Here is a 12,671-nt window from a genome sequence, read left to right on the forward strand (position 1 = left end):
ATACGCCTTAGCTTACCAAAAAAATTGTACGTGTGCTAATGAATTTGATTTTCTCCTTTTACAAAAATTAAAGGGTTCTTCTAAGTTATGCTCCCCAAATTCTTCAGTTTCTAAGCTGTACCCATACTTTTTCAAATTATAAACTGTGCCCTCCGATCCACCTCACGATATTTTTATCAACAATACTCTTTGACAGTCATATCCATTAATGAAAATTAAGATATTTTATCAACAATGGTGTCTTGGCGTTATTTATTTGACACGTGTCCCGTTCTAATTGAATTAACACTTTTAAAAATTTAAAAAATCAGAAAATAAAATAATAATAAAAAAAATTATTGTTAACGTCAAATGTTATTGTTAATAAAAATTAGTGAGATTGAGGGCACTGTTTATACGTTTGAAAAAACATAAGCATAGCTTAGAAATCGAAAAAGTTTGTGGCATAACTTAGAAAAACCCAAAATTAAAATATTGTAGACTATTGCAATTGTTTGACTTGAACAAATTAAACCAATAGCAAATACAGTTTATTTCGTCGTCTCACTAGTACATAACATATGATATAATATAACAATAACTCAATAAGTCAATAATACAAGAAAGATCAAGTCACATCCCCTTAATTGCTATTGTGAAGCCAGCAAGCAATAAGATAAGGGTATTATTCAGTGGCTTGGTGCACCACTTTTTTACAACCACATTTCAATTCTTAGGCATAATCCGTGAATAATAACTTTACATTCTACTTCACGCTTATATATTAAGACAACAAACATAAATTACTTTGAAATTAAATGATGAAACATTAATTATTAGATGCACCATTCTTCCTTCAACTCACTTTTTAAAGGTTCAATTTCATCTTCCGGAAGTTGTACCACAATAAGTTTGCCATCTTTAGGTCCTGGAAGTACCAAAACAACTCCTTTATCCCCTATTTCACCAATATTATAGCTAGCAAACCTTGGATATTTTCCTTTCATTTCAAAACCATAAACATCAGCTTTTTCTACGTCAACAAATGTAAGATTTGCCCCGTAAACATAAAAATCAGACTCACCCGTCTCTTTGTTCACTAATTCTTCAACCACGTCACTCTCATCAGTCACACCTTCAACAATCGAATGTACCAATTTTAACGGATCTACATTTGATACTGCAAAATTCGTCTCAACAAAACCTAATACTTGCCCATTATGAGGTACTATTCCTTTCCTTTTGAATGATTTTGGCCTACATATAGTCACAACATTTATCTCCAAATCCTTCCTAATCTTTGCAATAGATTTCCACATAATTGATGTAATAACCTCAAAAAATTGGCTAGTACAATTTTCATTCATTTTGGTACCATGTACCATTGAATGCAATTGACCAAGTTGGTTTGAATTTAGATGAATAGTGTGGACACCTATTTTACTATTGTAAGGAAGGACCCAATGGCTACCAACCGGGTCGACCCGTTTCACGGAAACAGGCTCTTGGGTGGATTTCAAAAGCGGGCATTCGGATTGAGGAGGATCTTGAAGAGAAATTAAATTTGGTTTTTGTTTGTTACTATCTTGAATTTGAATATAATGGCCCAATGTGTTCACGAATTCTACAGCTGAAAATGCATCACCAAGTACGTGAGCCCAACTTAGGCCAACTGAAATTCCTCCGCATTTGAACCAAGTCACCTGCACAGTATTCACGTATAAGTTACTTTGACTTCCTTTTATTATTCATACTTACAGTAAAAAAAAAAAAAAAAAAAAAAAGGTCTGGTCTTATTAAATTTGTGTTAGTGTATATATATATAGATCTAATTCAATTCATCTCAATTTACAACATTAACCTTTTATAATCTTATATAACACGGATATATTAATCTATATTTATTTAAATCAAATTACCGTACAATAAAATTACCAAAACATAAAATAATATAAGCTTAATTATTATTACCTGAAAGCAAACAAGAGGGGAGAAGGGCAAGTCAGGACCAAGACCATCATCATTGTACACAAGCTGATCCTGCAAAGAGAGGAAGCCCTCCAAAGCAAGCCACTCCTCGACAGTCTTACTCGATTGAGCCTCGACGATCCTTATACCGGCATCGTTAAGCTTGATTGATGCTCGTTCTCCGGTCTTGGAGGACGACACCCGGATCCTTCCACAAGTCTTGAAATAAACTACAAGCCAATCAAACATAACTTTTTTTATATCAAGTATACTTACAAAACTAGTCTTTTTTCCTTCATTATCACTAGTAATACTATTGGAATTATTGAAGAAATAAAGACCCTTAAGATAATGTAATTTCATTGCCAAATCTATGCCTTTTAACTCATATGTTTTGTTTTCTCCTGTGATTTTTCCAGGCACTACTGATGATATTTTTATGTCATAGACTAAATTATTTTCTCCTTCTTTTGTAACTGCCATTATTTTTCTTCTGCTTCTTCTTTTTTTAATTTTTTTTGGTGCGTGGATGAAATGGGATTTGGGTACGTGACATGTATTTATATTATGTTATCCGTACAATCTAGAAATTAGGAAACAACCAAGTTTAACTTCTGGCCTTTTTAAAGCTAGGCATGCAAGGACAAGAGGCCAGGTGTCAATATCGGATTGGAACCTTATATCAACTCAAAATCTCAAATCGTGTTAATTAGTAAAGCCGTTGAGAACAAGGGGAGGGATGATAAGGAAATCAGTACTCTCAAAATGTATCTAGGCGAGATTGATCCCATAATATGAAGGTTAATTGTCAAGAGATACAACCTTTATTTGTTACAAAACAATTATTGTTTAGTCTTTATCAAACATTTAATGCGGAACTATATGACAAGGATTTGTCAACAATATAATATGATAACATGAAACATGCATCAATATATGTTTTTGAGACTTATAACTATAAGATGGTGGACCAAAACAATGAATAAACCTAGCCATAATTTGAGCTAATTCAAAGTAGTGTTTAGACTCTCTGCCTCTCTGGAAATCATGTAGTTGGCGAAGTAATTGCTGAAGGTATATATTACAAGTATATGATACACGTAATCCCTTTTGATTTGTTCGGAGTTTGTCACATTGTTTGGAGTAAGATTAGTTGGCGAAGTAATTGCTGAATTTATATACTTTCTCCGTTTTTTTAGTTACAACATTTTTAAATTCACGGTCTTTTAGGCAATTTTTAAAGAAGAGAGCAAATAAAGAAATAAATAAGAGGGACCCAAATGGGTAGCAAAGAGATAGAGAGAAAAAAAAATGTCAAAAATGAAAAGTGTTATAATTAATTAAAAATTTCCAAAATAGAAAAGTGTTGCAACTAAAAAGAAATAGAAGAAGTATGTTTCACGTAATCCCTACTAATTCGGAGCTAATCGTCACATTGCTTGGAGTTAGATGTTTATGGATAAGATTTTCACCATGATCTTGCAAATAGACTACTACATCCGTTTCATATTAGTTACAACTTTGGAATATTTTATATGTCATAAATAATTCTCCAAAGTTGCAACTAATATGAAACGGAGGTAGTATTTTTTTGCTTGGTTAAGGCTTAAGGGCGTGTTCCACAATAGCTTTTGAGTAGCTTTTTTGGTAGCTTTTAATGGTTTGACCAAGTTAAACCACTACTTAACAAAAAATAGGATTGTTTGGTAATGTAGTGGTTGGAGTAGCTTTTAATGGTGAAAGTAGTTTTTATCAAAAGTTAGAAATATTAGCTTTTGAAGTTAGAGGTAGCGGTATCTATAGTTTTAGGAAAAAATATTGATTTTTATATGTAACATCTAGTTAACCGCTATTTTTGTGAGAATATAAAATATTCAATTATTATACATAATGTGGAACAGAGGGTAGTATTTTTCTTAAAATATAAAAAAATGTATAAAGTATAATGTGAAATGTGCATAAGCCAAGTTGTAAAAAAACAACACATAATCTGTGTGGCTGGCCACACCATGTTACCGGGGTCAAGGGTTATTGTGGGGTTACTTAGTTGGTTATTGCATTTTATGTGTGAGAGTGACCCCGTAATTGAGTAACCCTTGAATAAGTAACTCATGTCTCCTGCTACACGGACACACGGTGTGACCAGCCACATATGAAAATTTGTATAAAAAAATAAAAGTAATCCATAGTAACCAGATTATTTAAATATTACAAATTAAAAATATAAAATTGTACAATGTGAGTATTTAATTCGGGATAGTAAGAGTACATAAACGATAGGAAACCTAACCTGTAGGCGATAGTTATTATGCCTGACTCATTTAAGGTTGCTTCAGCTACTTTAAAAGGTTGCTTCAGCTACATAAATTACATTTAAGTTTGAACAAACTAATCCTAACGTATGGTATAGTAAAACCAAAATATACATTTTTGAAATTGTAGAAGCATGTACTTTAGGATTTAAGAACACCTGAGTTTGGAAGACCAGAAATTAATAAAAAAACCTTATTGACGATAAAATTAAAAAGAGAGATTATACTGTATTGTAGATATATTAGGGTTTCAATAAAAGCATTTACTATGTATATAAGGACTGTCAGATTTCAGGAAAACTCCTCAAATTGGAGTATGTACCATTGATCACTTTATATAATGTTACAAGTCTAACCCTAATCACGTAAGGGAATCTCATAAGATAATATACAAAAATATATACAAATATATCCGACAAATATTATCTATATATAACATCTATCACACCCCCGCAGTCGAAGCGGGAGGAGGTCGTACGCAAAGACTGGATCTGAAGTCTAAAAATAGTTCTCTCTGTAGGCCCTTAATAAAGATGTCTGCAAACTGATATCTGGACAGAACATGAAGAACCCAAACCTCACCCAACGAACCTTTTCCCGAACGAAATGGATGTCCATCTCCACATATTTGGTGCGTTGGTGCTGGACCGGGTAGCTGGAAAGGTAGATAGCGCTGACATTATCACAATAAACAATAGTAGCCTGCTGGAGAGGATAATGTAGCTCCAATAAAAGATTACGAGAAACAACGTTTGCAACGCCTCGATACTCTGCTTCTGCACTTGATTTAGACAATGTAGGCTGACGCTTAGCTGACCAAGAAAGGAGGTTGTCCCCGAGAAAGCAACAATAACCAATGTGGAACGGCGGGTTTCGGGACAACCTCCCCAGTCAGCGTCAGTATAAGTAATCAAGCAAGTAGGAGTAGACGGATATAAATGTAAACCATGATCAATAGTACTCTGAATATAACGCAGGATGCGTTTCAATACATCAAAATGCGGCTTCCTGGGATCGTGCATAAATAAACACACTTGTTGTACCGCATAAGCAATACCTAGACGAGTAAAAGTGAGATACTGAAAAGCACATGCAAGACTGCGATACAAAGTAGGATCCCGGAATGGAGAACCCGAATTGGCACTAAGTTTGGACTTAGTGTCGACTGGAGTGGCGGCAGGTTTACAAGAGCTCATACCTGCACGCTCTAAGATGTCCTGAGCATATTTCTGCTGAGACAATAACATGTAAGAAGGAGTGCGGGTGACCGCAATACCCAAAAAATAACTGATTGGCTCCAGATCCGACATAGAAAACTCTGTTTGTAAGCTAGAGATGATTCCCATGCGCAACCTGTCAGAAGATGTAGCTAAGATAATATCATCAACATAAGGTAGTAAATATGCTATATCGTTTCCTTGCCGAAAAGTGAAGAGAGAATTATCACTCTTAGCAATGACGAAACCCAACTTGAGTAAAAAATTTGCAAAACGTTGATACCAAGCCCGCGAGGCTTTTTTCAAACCATAGAGTGCTTTGCAAAGACGGCAGACATAGTCAAGTTTTCCACGATCAACAAAACCCGGAGGTTGATGCATGTATACTGTTCCTGCAAGTCACCGTGCAGAAAGGCATTTTTAACATCTAACTGATGAATGGACCACTTTTTAGCCATGGCTAAACTGTGCGAATAGTTACTGATTTGACCACCGGAGTAAAAGTCTCATCACAATCAACTCCAATCTCCTGCGACCTGCCATATTATTTAGATAATATTTATCAAGAACTATATTTGATTGTTTCAAAAAAAAAAAAAGAACTATATTTGGTGAATAAAATTAATTATATTCTCTCTCAATTCTTTATGCTCTAGGTTATGTAGTTAATTAGTAGAACAATTTACAAATTTCAATCTTTATATTTTCTTTACTCGGTACGTAGTTTCAAAATACTTCGATTGTACCTTTTTTCTACAATATGCTATTAAACTTATATATGCACCAAAAAGTAAAACAAATACTCCAAAGAACAAATTTATGAAATAGAAAGACATCCCCTCAAAAAAAAAAAAAAGACATGCAATACGTTTGTGGCTTATTATATCTTTCTCCATTTTTAGAAGGTTGTACGTTCTAATACTATATACTTCAATTCGTGTTACAAAGTTTGTGTTATGCTTGTTATTATGTGTTTATTAAGTGACTAAGTGAGGAATTCTTCTTATTGATTCCGATAATATATCTCACACACAAAAAAATGGAGTATAATACAAATACTTAACCAATATAATTATTATTTTTTTTAATGTATTTACTACCTCCATTTCATACGGAGTATTATTTGCATTGATTAGACATTTTTTTTCTCTCTACTTTATATCAAATCGTTGCAAATAATATAAAATGAATGTACGAAGTAGTATTTTCCTACTCCCTATACCTGCACCCTTTTTAATATAGAAAAATACAAGTACTTTGTGGCTGGAAACTATATTATTTTGAGCATTTTACCTGCTTTTTAACCGGAAATATATTAATACAGAGTTCACGAGTAGTACAACACTACAACACCAACGATCATACTTTAAAACTATTAATTGTTTTGCTAGAAAATTTATTGTGCTCACCTCTGTTTCACATGTTTATTGTCTCACTATTATTTTATATTTTTTATGGAAAAAGTTGTGTTTTAAAAAGTTGTCACAAGTTGTTTCCAAAAAAAAAAAAAAAAAAAAAAAATGTCACAAGTTGTTTGAGGATTTGCTGTAATCCAACATTCCTAACCTGATTTTTGAGCTATAATATAATATAAGTGAAATTTGATAACCCAAATAAAAATTAAATATTTGAATTATCATAAACGCATCGTTTACTAACTCAAATAAAAATTTATAATATTTGAAGAGTTGATATTTACTCATTATAATGACTACAACTATTTTGTAGCTATTGCAAACTGAATTACAACACACTTTTTAACCTTTTTTTTTTATTAAGAAAAATATATTAAATTACAACACTTTTCTAGCATATTGGTTTGTTATATTTCTATCTCCCATTATTATAAAATCCCCACTATAATTAATTTCTAAGCTTTCCTCAAACGACAATTAATAAAAAAAACTAGTGTGTGACCCAGGCTTCGCTCCGGGTGATACCTTAAATAATTCAATTTTTATATTAGATGCTTTAAAAAGTGGGTAAATTAGAATACAATGACAAAAATAACTTATTTTTGGATTTATTTTGTTTTTATTCTACATTCTAATACTTGTAATTATATATAAATGTGAATTATTAGAGCATGATTTATTTTTAGCTTAGATGGTAATACATGTTTTTTTCATTCAAAGAGGTTTTGGATTCGAATCTCTTTGTGTACATTTTAAATTTAGATTATTGAATGATGATGTGGATGATGTTAAAGGTCGTTGAGTGATGATGAGGCATAGTACTTGTGTGAGAAAGGATACACGTGCCACATACACAAATTTAGAAACGCCTTTTAATATATACTTCCTCCATTTTTTTTTATTTGCATCACTTAGGATTGCACAAAGTTTTAGGAGAGTAATATAATATTGTAAGTAGGTGAATAAATTATTATAGTAAAAGTAAGATGGAGACCATGAAAGAGGAAAGTACATGAGAGAGGATATATATTTTTATTATTTTAGTGGGGAGTATAGAAGAGGGAGAAATGATAAAATAAGTTGAGTGGGGTTTAAAATAAGAGAGAGAAATGATGAAATATAGTATAAAATTACCAAAAAAAAAAAGTAATGTATTTTTTTTTTAAAAAAAAAAAGAACCCCTAAAAGAAAAGTGATACAAATAAAAAAAAACGGAGGGAGTAATTGTTAGTGCAGTAGATGAAGTAAAAATCTTTATGAGCAATTTTGTATCACGTGGAGATGTCATGAGAACTCATGATATCATTCAATTCTCTGACTTTTTTTTTTTTTTTTTTTTTAACTTCATTAACTTTCTTTGCACTTCCTATAATAGTTCTTAGATATAGCACTGTGCCACTTTTTTTTTTTTTTTGTTCCATCCGGTTCACCCTTTGGGCTTATTCGGATTTGAGGATCAGTTGTAGGTGGTTAGGTTCCAGTCCCCTCCCAATTGTTGTTGCGGTGGATCGAACACGGGTCCTCCCTATCAAGTATAGTCCCAATCACTACTACACCAACAACTAATTGGTAGCATTATGCCACTATCATTTCACACAAAAAGTACATATTGTAGAACTACAAATTTTAAAGTAGAAAATAGCCTAATAATAATTGATTACAATTGCTTGATTCTTGCATTTAAGTTCTAAAGATGATAATTGACATCCAAACACGTGATTTTCTTAAAAGTTTTATAACAAATTCATGTACAAATCTTGAAATTCTCCAGTGCTTCTCAATTGTAGGAATGACAATGACTAAAAGTGCTATAGATGCCATGCCACCGGAAATGTAGAACAACCCTGAGAAAGGCTTAAGGCCGACACTCGTGCTCGTACTCGTGTTGTTTGTTGATGAGGCTGAGCACTTGTAGTGAGCCAACAACTCTCTTTCCAACATCTCAATCTCTCCTCTTTCTATCGCTTTTAACATTGCTTGTGACATGTTTACTGATAGCGAAGAGCCCTTTGGAAATGCCTGTGAGGAACTAAATATCGTTAGTGACAATTACTTTAAACAAGTAGTAGATTGACACTTCTTTTTCACGTGAATTTACAAAATTAAACTACTACTTCCGTTTCATATTATTTGCAACGATTAGACATTTTCTTTCTATACTTTATGTTAAATCGTTGCAAATAATATGAAACAGAAGTCATAAATTACTGACCAAAAATTACTACACGGGGGATAAGGTCATAGAGAAATTAAATTGCTTCGGTACCAAACATTTTTTTTGATATAGACTTTAATTATTTGAGGAGCATTAAAGTTGAAAGGTAGTACTCACAAAACTTAAACCACCAAAGTAGTAGGTTGGACCAGCAACAGTGTAATCCTTGCAGTATTTTGCTAGAAATACTTGAGCATGTGATGTAACAAAGAAAGCAGCCTTGATTTCACCTCTTTGGAATGCTGTATGATACTCATCAATCGATCGCGTTGGCCTAATGTTGTTAGATTTAAAATGCAAAACATCAACTAAGTAAGGGCATAGGAATGAATTCCAATTGCACCCAACAGGTGCATTTTCGCTTCTTAGTGTATCGACGTCTTTCACAGATGGTGGTAATTGAGAAACTGTCATTAGAGATGTAAGTGCAGCTGTGAAATATATAGTCAGCATCAATATTAGGAATTGCCATGGTGCTAGAACAATCTTGGACAAATTGCTCCTCGGCGATTCATCTACAAAAGTAATGGTGGGTGGCAATATGGTTTAGTTGAAGAGCTGTCAAAAACTGACCCGACTTTAGAAAACCTAACCTAAACAAAACAAATCGGATCACTAGACTTGCTATTAGCATACAATTAAATTGCACATAACCTTAAATTTTCAATTCAAACCATTAAATATTTAAAACCCAACCTTATTATAGCTATCCAAAACTCTATTGCCGAACAGGACCTACACAAAGTTAGATTGATCGATCAAACTAAAACATGACCTGACCTGACCTACCAATTGATACATCATTACTAAGTCAAGGATGCTTACTTCTTTGTGCAAATAATAGCAAACTGAAGGAGAACCAGAAAATTGTACCAACTTGTTGGAAGAATGACGAGTCTCCGAATTCTGGATCATCGACGTGTTCTATCAAACACACAACAAACCCCATAAAGAGGCCCATTAATGGAATGAGGATCCACATCTTCCTGTCAAAAACCTTCAAAAACATCCACATCTCATTTGTGCTGTCATGTTTTACAGTGACAACCATAACCATACCAGACTTAGCATATGGCTGTGAGAAGTCTGCCCACTTGTATCTTTCTTCGAGTATGTTAATGTCCCCAACTGCTGCATCAAAGCCCTTAACATACGCAACAGTCGGTTAATTAGTACTGAAGCCCAGGATCGACTTATATACTCTATCAGAAACTGATCCATTCAAAAATTATGCACACGGTTACATGAACAACTTGTAAGTAATTTAACTGAAAACAGGACAACATTGCTGACAAGAATAAAAATGATGCAGAAAATTGTGTTAATTGTAAGTAATTATATTTTGGTTAATTGTGTTCATATATATTTTTATTTAGAGTTACCTTCAGATGGATCTCGTGTATCAGTTCATCATATGTGCCGTAAAATGGAATCAAAGTAAAAGGCAGATCATAAGGGAAGTACTTTAGAGAGGCTCTGAACACATCAACAGCAAATCCTGTGATAAAAGTCTTGTTATGTACTTCGTCGAAGCTTACATTGACAAACGGATGAAAAGCACCAGAAGCCGGAACACCAATCCTCAGGGGCTTCTGACTGATAACACCAGAACTGAACCCTCCTGAAACTGTCTGTTGGCTGCCTGGCCAATATATATGACCAAATTTAATAAAATGGTTTTTCTTGCCACTTTGTGTAGGGGCTTTCGTCGAAAATCCATCTTCAGCAGACCAGAAGGCTATATCGCGGTACCCATTTCCCACCACATTGATAATTTTGAAGGTTGGGAGTTGAGCTATCATGCCATTTCTGAAGCTTATATTCCCACTCAAACCCACAAAGTTACTCATGTTAGAGTACAACTTCCCTACTGAATCCTTTTTCGTGTTGCCAATTGCCTGTACTGCATCATATGCCCTTAAAGCATATATACTAGGATATGGATTTCCTTGATCATTGGGATGTTTTGTGAGATAACTTCTCTCAAATCTAATCTTGAACTTTTTGTATAATTTACTGGTATCAACAAAGCTGGTTTTATATCCTATGACACCTTGCATAGAAGCAATGACTGTCGAATCAACAGAATCGAGTAAACTAGCAATCTCATCTGATATTATCCAAACAAATCCTTTCGCAACCAACCCCATCTGGTGTGCTTTTTGGAAAACACAAGTGGCTAGTTGAAGAGAAGATTGCAGAACTACAAAGACGCGGTTTCTTCTTATACTGAGCTTTCGGAACTCTTGCTCAATGGCAGCTTCAGGGTCAGACAAGGAGATTATAGGAGGGAAAGCCAAGTGTTGCTCTACAGTTGAATCAACTGACTTCAGTGAATCTGACAGAACAGAAATAATATCAGAATCCAGGGAGAAAGTACTGCTTCTTTCATATATAACTATCACTTTTCGCCACTGGAAGTAGCTGACTATGGAGGTCAGGCATTGCATGTCAACCGATATATTGCTGGTCATTCGGATCAAATTGGATGATGGCATTGGTAGTGATGCAGTAAGAATAGCAGTCGGAGGCAAGAATATGACAGGAATGTCCAAGAAGTTCTTGTGAACTTCAGATAAGACAGCAGCTTCGGGCAGTGAAAATGTTCCAATGATTGCTTGAACTTTGTTTTTGTGCAGGAGTTTTAGTGCTGCAGGCATAGATAAATTAGACTAAGATAATCGACATCTTTATATAAAATCGAATGATAGACTAATGATACTACATAATCCAATTCTATCATCGCTCAAACTAAATAAAAACGGGCAGAAAGAAGCAGCTGAGGTATCCTGCCCTGGCTTCATCTCATCAAAGCAACTGAGAGTAAAATGTTCCAATTTCCAAAGGACTGCTGAACTGCTGTACCCCGGCAATATGACACAACAGAAGTTACAAATATGAAGTTTCAAGAATTAAGACCATATATAATTCGGGATGTACTATTGGAGGATAAACCTCCCTAACTCTTATGTAGCTTTGCTAAATTCTTAATCTAATTTCTTGCCCCCGGCTTTGCATCAAAAAAAGAATGAAGACCATATATATATTTGTCTAGATATTGACAGATTAAGACTGCATTTTATTTGCATCTTCTTTGACAATAGTAGCCAAAAGGGTCATTTGGATCAGGTTTAGTTCAGATTGATTCAGTTGAGGTCATGTTCAGGGGACAACTGGTCATATTCAGGTTTCATTGTCTAATAGCTTGTTATTGTGACAATCTGACCAATGAATTAATATTAGTCTATTCAGGTGGTCATTTTGGCTACTTGTCAATGAGCTAATATTTACAAGTCTCAATTTATGAAAATATTGTTGCATGACATACTTTGTAGGTTTGTAGAGTAGTGTGAAGATGCAGAGTTTGAAAATTTTGAGTAGTTAATGAGATTTGTTTCTTTTTGGCTAATGGGAAAACAATACAAAAGACACCCACTACTCCCGGCTAACAGCCTTTTCTTATGTTACACAGACATTTGACTCGACACTACCATCTACAGAGAGCTTCCGAAACATGACTAACAGATTGTACCAAATGCCCAAGGAAAAAGATATGTGCTACTGA

The 12,671-nt window shown here is 34.0% G+C and overlaps 3 protein-coding genes across 3 annotated transcripts in view; all 3 read right to left on the reverse strand.

The window, feature by feature from the left end:
- LOC145586580 (NADPH--cytochrome P450 reductase-like) overlaps positions 1-12,671 on the reverse strand; it is a 184,763-nt gene that overhangs the window by 26,195 nt on the left and 145,897 nt on the right. The window lies entirely within an intron of this gene.
- Positions 378-2,460, reverse strand: LOC145585408 (protein ECERIFERUM 2-like). Its single transcript, XM_081642109.1, has 2 exons — positions 1,951-2,460; positions 378-1,682 (listed from the first exon to the last, which is right to left on the reverse strand). The coding sequence occupies exons 1-2, from the start codon at positions 2,428-2,430 to the stop codon at positions 816-818; spliced, it is 1,347 nt and encodes a 448-aa protein (XP_081498235.1). The 5' UTR covers positions 2,431-2,460; the 3' UTR covers positions 378-815.
- LOC145584347 (glutamate receptor 2.9-like) lies at positions 8,454-12,065 on the reverse strand. Its single transcript, XM_081641209.1, has 5 exons — positions 10,489-12,065; positions 9,932-10,250; positions 9,224-9,537; positions 8,644-8,910; positions 8,454-8,474 (listed from the first exon to the last, which is right to left on the reverse strand). The coding sequence occupies exons 1-5, from the start codon at positions 11,764-11,766 to the stop codon at positions 8,454-8,456; spliced, it is 2,199 nt and encodes a 732-aa protein (XP_081497335.1). The 5' UTR covers positions 11,767-12,065.

The sequence above is a fragment of the Chenopodium album genome, chromosome 16 (assembly GCF_948465745.1).
Source record: "Chenopodium album chromosome 16, dcCheAlbu1.1, whole genome shotgun sequence".
NCBI lineage: Eukaryota > Viridiplantae > Streptophyta > Magnoliopsida > Caryophyllales > Amaranthaceae > Chenopodium > Chenopodium album.

Bases quoted from the DNA above. Each gene is read 5' to 3' on its own strand.
- LOC145585408 (XM_081642109.1), bottom strand. From the start codon at position 2,430: ATGGCAGTTACAAAAGAAGGAGAAAATAATTTAGTCTATGACATAAAA. The intron at 1,683-1,950 runs GTAATAATAATT...AATACTGTGCAG, and splicing joins CCCCTCTTGTTTGCTTTCAG to GTGACTTGGTTCAAATGCGG.
- LOC145584347 (XM_081641209.1), bottom strand. From the start codon at position 11,766: ATGCCTGCAGCACTAAAACTCCTGCACAAAAACAAAGTTCAAGCAATC. The intron at 8,911-9,223 runs GTGAGTACTACC...AGTTCCTCACAG, and splicing joins ACTTTGGTGGTTTAAGTTTT to GCATTTCCAAAGGGCTCTTC. The intron at 8,475-8,643 runs GTACATGAATTT...GTGAAATGATAG, and splicing joins ACTGGAGAATTTCAAGATTT to TGGCATAATGCTACCAATTA.